The sequence below is a fragment of the Kryptolebias marmoratus genome, linkage group LG13 (genome assembly GCF_001649575.2).
Source record: "Kryptolebias marmoratus isolate JLee-2015 linkage group LG13, ASM164957v2, whole genome shotgun sequence".
NCBI lineage: Eukaryota > Metazoa > Chordata > Actinopteri > Cyprinodontiformes > Rivulidae > Kryptolebias > Kryptolebias marmoratus.
The window spans coordinates 25,108,531-25,114,203 of record NC_051442.1 but is presented as its reverse complement, the minus strand read 5'-3'; the positions used below and the strand labels follow the sequence as shown (position 1 = coordinate 25,114,203).

The following is a 5,673-nucleotide window of genomic DNA, read 5'->3' as shown; positions in this document are numbered from 1 at the left end:
TCCCCGAGGGACACGGTCGAACGCCTTCTCCAAGTCCACAAAACACATGTAGACTGGTTGGGCGAACTCCCATGCACCCTCAAGGACCCTGCTGAAGGTATAGAGCTGGTCCAGTGTTCCACGACCAGGACGAAAACCACACTGCTCTTCCTGAATCTGAGGTTCAACTATCCGACAGACTCTCCTCTCCAGAACCCCCAAATAGGCCTTACCAGGGAGGCTTAAGAGTGTGATCCCTCTGTAGTTGGAACACACCCTCCGGTCCCCCTGTTTGAATAAGGGGACCACCACCCCGGTCTGCCAATCCAGGGGAACTGCCCCCGATGTCCACGCGATACTGCAGAGTCGCGTTAACCAACACAACCCTACAACATCCAGAGCCTTAATATATATGTATACTCAATTACTGTAACTGAGTGCGTTACAGGCATTTTTTTATTGGCTATGGTTGATTACGTATGGTGCCCATTTTGAAATGGATTGACAATAAAAGGGAATCAGTTTTAGATGTGCATCCAGTAAATACTTTGAGAGTTTAACTAAAATATATCTGCACAAAAATATACCTAGACATTTTGGACAATTCCATGCTCCCAACTTTGTGGGAACAGTTTGGGGGTTGGCCCCTTCCTGTTCCAACATGACTGAGCACAAGGGGACAAAGAAAGGTCCATAAAGACATGGATGAGCCAGTTTGGTGTGGAAGAACTTGACTGGCCTGCATAGAGTCCTGACCTCAACCTGACAGAACATCTTTAGGATGAATTAAAGCAGAGACTGTGAGCCAGGCCTTCTCATCCAACATCAGTGTCTGATCTCACACAAGCTTCTGAAAGAATGGTCAAAAACTCCCATAAACACTCCTAAACCTGTGGAAAGTCTTCCCAGAAGAGTTGAAGCTCTTATACCTGTAAAGGGTGGGCCAACATCATATTCAACCCTATAAATTAAGAATGGCATGCCACTCAAGTTCAAATGCGTCTGAAGGGAGGCGAGCAAATACCTTTGGTAATATAGTGTACTTGCTGGCATCTACCTTGTCTGTATGCCTATATGTTAGCAAAATTTCTCATGAGCCTCTGGACAAATTTTATTGAAACCCTTAGAAAGTAATCACTGACTGTACATCCAAAAACTGATTAACTTTTGGATTCACCCCAATTCAATATGGCTGCCACAGCTAATCAACATTAGCCAATGAAAAATGGCTTTATCTTAGTCAATTTTACAGATAGTGAGGTAAAACTAATCTTTTAGATAAGCTCCTATTTTTTTTCTCACCTGTCACAGACACTCCACTCATGGTTTCTGCTGCCACAGCCAGCAGGCGGGCAAACGTGGCACTATCCTGAGTGTAGCAGCTGTCTACAGAGCTGATGAGGCTAGTGCGAGCGCTGTCAAAATTGCTATCCATGGCTGAGCTCCAAGTGTTCCATAGTGAGTTGTCCCAGTCGCTGTAACAGGAAGACGGGGAGCTCTGCAGGTGGGACCGATGTTCGACTGGCTCGGCCATGTGGGTGTCATCCTCCTGCTGTGTGGAGCAGATCTTCAGGGTGGAGGTAAAAGGGTGGGACAGGGAGGGGTGCTGCTCTGGAAGGATGCTGCTGACATGAAAAAGGGTGGGGTTACAGTAAAAGTTAAACTAGGGAAATTAAATTTTGTTGTGAAAATGCAGTGCTAATGCTGAGTGCTGAATGAGTTTGTTGAAGTTTGCTGAATAAGTTGAAACTGAGTTTTTAAGGCCAAAATAAAAAGATAAAAGGTAAAAGAAGCACAACGGAAGCTAAAAATAGCAATATGGGAGCCAAAAGTTAAAAGCAGCTAAAGATAACAAAAGCAGAGCCAGGATGTTGAAGCGGATGTTTTTTTAAGGATCTAAAGACTTTCTGTTATTATTTCTATCAGTATTTCTATGGGAGAAATATTTGTAAAAATAAATAAATAAATAAATAAAAAGTTCAATATTTGATCAAATTTAAAACTTAAAATAACCAAAAGTCACAGCACCCATCTCCTGAGGTGAAGGTTTTGATAAATGAATGACTAAATAAGCACAAATTATGCAAAAGTAGTTAGATTGCAAAAAACATTGAAAAAAAAAACAGGAACAGTATGTGAATGCTGAATCACTATGCACACAAATAGCAGGTAAAGAGCAAAACCATGTTGACATATTACATATAAATATTAACATGTGTACCTGCTCCTCTCAGGTTTGGTACTGAGGTTCAGGTACTCAGTGGCTTCCTGTGAGGTCTGCATGCCGTCCTGCTTATCATCTAGTGATGTGGAATATGATGCTGTGGACAGATGCATGTGGAAGGGGAAGCTGTTCTTCTTGGGTCCTTGTAGTCCACAGTGGCCTGATCCAGGACAGACTGACTGGAGGGAGCTCACGACTTCTGTTAGCTTAGTGGAACGACTGGACCTGAGCAAAATGCAAATGACAGGCAGGCTTTACAGTTTCTCTTAACCTACAGAGGGTAGCAAAAGTGTTTCTGCAATTCTAGATCACTGTAGCGTCTAAAATGTCAGAGCAGTGGTTAGTGATGCTGCCTCATAGCAAGAAGGTTGCTGTTTGCCTCCCGGCCTTTCTGTGTGGAATTCAAATGTTGTTTTCATGCATGTGTGGGTTTTGTCCAGGTACTCCGCTTAAGGGCATTCGGCGTAAAACACTTTTGCTAAAACTAATATGTGAGTTTATCCAAGCCACACCATACCGGATTGGTCAAGGCCTGGGTTAACAACAGCCACTGGTGCTGTTGATAAACATGGTGCCAGCAGAAATTGTGCTACTGTTAGTCGAAGACCACGAGGAGGGAAGAGGAAAGTCAAGAGTGTAGGACTGAGGGTAGCAACTCTAAACATAGGAACAATGACAGGCAAGGGTAGAGAGCTGGCTGACATGATGAAGAGCAGGAAGGTAGATGTGTTATGTGTCCAAGAGACACACCTCCCCTAGAAGGACATCAAGACTCATTTGTCAGATGGTGGTAAATTTTGACAGGAGGATGGAAATGGTTGTAGTCAACACCTATTTCCAACAGAGGGAGGAACACAGGGTGATCTATAAGAGTGGAGGCAGGAGTACGCAGGTAGACTACATTCTGTGTAGAAGATGTAACCTGAGGGAGATTACAGACTGTAAGGTTGTGGCAGGGAGAGTGTGGCCAGACAGCATCAGATGGTGGTGTGTAGGATGACTGTTGTAGTGATGGAAAAAGAAAAGAGTAAATGCAGAGAAGACCAAATGGTGGAAGGTGAGGAAGGAAGAATGTTGTAAGGAATTGAGAATGAAGCTGTTAAAGGCTCTGGGTGGTAAGAAAGACCTTCCAGATGACTGGGCTACTACAGCCACAGTGATTACAGAGGCAGGTAGGAAGATACTTGGTGTGTCATCTGAACAGAGAAAAGATAATAAGGAGACCTGGTGGTAGAATAGTAAAGTGCAGAAAGTTATCCAGAGGAAGAGGTGAGCCAGGAAGAAATAGGACATAGAGAGGACTGAAGAGACTAGACATTCATTAGCTTTGAGGAGCTAATGAATGAAGAGAATGAAAAGGAAAGAAAAGTACAAGAAATAGAAATTGTGGACCAGTAACTGGAAAAGATTGTGGCGAATGAAGAAGGAGAAAGCAGCTGGACCCGATGACATACCAGTGGAGGTATGGAAATGTCAAAGGCAGAGATGGCAGTGAGATTTTTGACTCGAATAATGTCATTTTTGAGAGTGAGAAAATGCCTGAGGAATTGAGAAGTGTGCTGGTGCCAATTTTTAAAAACATGGGTGACGTACAGAATGGTAGCAACAATTAACTTGATGAGCCACACAATGAAGTTCTTGGAGAGAGTTGCGGAAGCTAGACTTAGACAAGAGGTGACTATTTGTGAGCAGCAGTATGATTTTATGCCAAGAAAGAGCACCAGAGATAAAATCTTTGCATTGATGGAGAAGTACAGAGAGGGTCAGAAAGAACTTCATTGTGTCTTTGTGGATTTAGAAAAAGAATACAAACAAATGCTGAGGGAGGAGCTGTGGTGTTGTAAAAAAAATTAGAGCTGCAGAGAAGTCTGTTAGACTGGTACAGGACATGTATGAGGACAGCAGGACATGTCTGAGGACAGCAGGACAGGTATGAGGACAGCAGGACAGGTATGAGGACAGCAGGACATGTCTGAGGACAGCAGGACAGTGATGAGGACAGCAGGGCATGTATGGGGACAGCAGGACAGTGGTGAGGTGTGCTGTAGGAGTGACAGATAGCTTCATTGTGGAGGTGGGACTGCATCAAGGATCGGCTCTGAGCCCCTTCTTGTTTGCTCTGATGATGGACAGACTAACAGATGAGGTCAGACAGGAATCCCTGTGAGAACAGAGAACAGGTGGAAGAGAGCTTGGAGAGGTGGAGAAGTGCACTTGAAAGACTAGAAATGAAAGTCTCCTTGGGAGGGACAAGGATGGATAGGATTAGGAATGAGGTCATCAGAGGTACAGCACAGGTTGAAGGACTGGGAGATAAAGTTAGAGAGGACAGACTGAGATGGTCTGGACGTGCAGAGGAGGGACAGTGGGTATATTGGTAGAAGGATGTTAGAGATGCAGCTGCCAGGAAAAAGACAAGGAGGAAGACCAAAGAGAAGATATATGGATGCAGTTAGAGAGGACATGGACGTGGTTAGAGTGAGGACAGAGGATGCAGAAGCCAGAGTTAGATGGAGGAGGATTACTCTCCGTAGCGACCCCTGAAAAGGGAACAGCAGAAGAAGAAGAAAAGAAGTTTCTTCCCACAGACCAAAAACATGCATGTTAGGTTAATTAGTAACTCTAAATCGTCTCTAGATGTAAATGTGAATGTTTGTTTGTCTTGTTTGTCTCTATGTGGTCATGTGATGGAATTGTAATCTATCCAGTGTGCACTCTGCCTCTTGTACAATGACCACTGGAGATAGGCACCAGCTCCTCCACAACCCAGAAAGGACAAAGCAGGTAAAGAAAATAGATAGATGGAGCATCTAGCACAACCACAGATCTGGACCGTTATCACTCTGCAATATAAACCTGTTTAATACCAACACGTGTTTCAGCCTCAATCTGAGCTTGATGAACATCTGTCTTACCCTTCATCTGACGAAAGGCTATTTCTGTCTGCAGTCTCATTTGAGAGGATAACTGGTGGAGGAGGCAACATATTCACCAAGTGCAGTGATGTAGAGTAATGCAGCAACCTAGAACCAGCAGCAGCTTCACCACAGTCTGTAGGTTCACCTGCACGTACATCAAGAAAATGGCAAAAAATACAAACAATGCTTAAATTTACCATCACAAAGTATAAACAATTAATGTGACTGTCTCTTGCATAGGTACAGCATAAGGAATCTATGCAGCTGCATCAGGCTTCCAGGCCAGCATGGGGCCTACAAGAGCACTTGAATACTGTAGTGGAATTTTAGAGAACGTAACTAGACAAATGTGTGCATGACAGACAGGCAGCAGTTAAGAAAACCCAAAGGATGCTGAATGTGTACAGCAGATGCTGTGCTTGACAAGCTGAAATAACAAAAACACTCAAGCAAAATAAGTAAAACCACTGAATACATAATGTAAATAACTTCGTTTGACAGATTTTATAAATGTATTATATTTTCCGGACTGTATTTACCCCTCCCCTCCCC

The 5,673-nt window shown here is 43.6% G+C and overlaps 1 protein-coding gene across 2 annotated transcripts in view; it reads right to left on the bottom strand.

Annotated features, from left to right (window-relative positions):
• robo4 (roundabout, axon guidance receptor, homolog 4 (Drosophila)) overlaps nt 1-5,673 on the bottom strand; it is a 61,729-nt gene that overhangs the window by 4,295 nt on the left and 51,761 nt on the right. For both annotated transcript variants that reach the window (XM_017440013.3, XM_037979197.1), the window contains exons 16-18: nt 5,119-5,266; nt 2,201-2,428; nt 1,282-1,601 (exon numbers count right to left, since the gene is read on the bottom strand). In XM_017440013.3, coding sequence (XP_017295502.1) covers nt 1,282-1,601; nt 2,201-2,428; nt 5,119-5,266 — 696 coding nt within the window. The remainder of the gene's footprint in view (nt 1-1,281; nt 1,602-2,200; nt 2,429-5,118; nt 5,267-5,673) is intronic.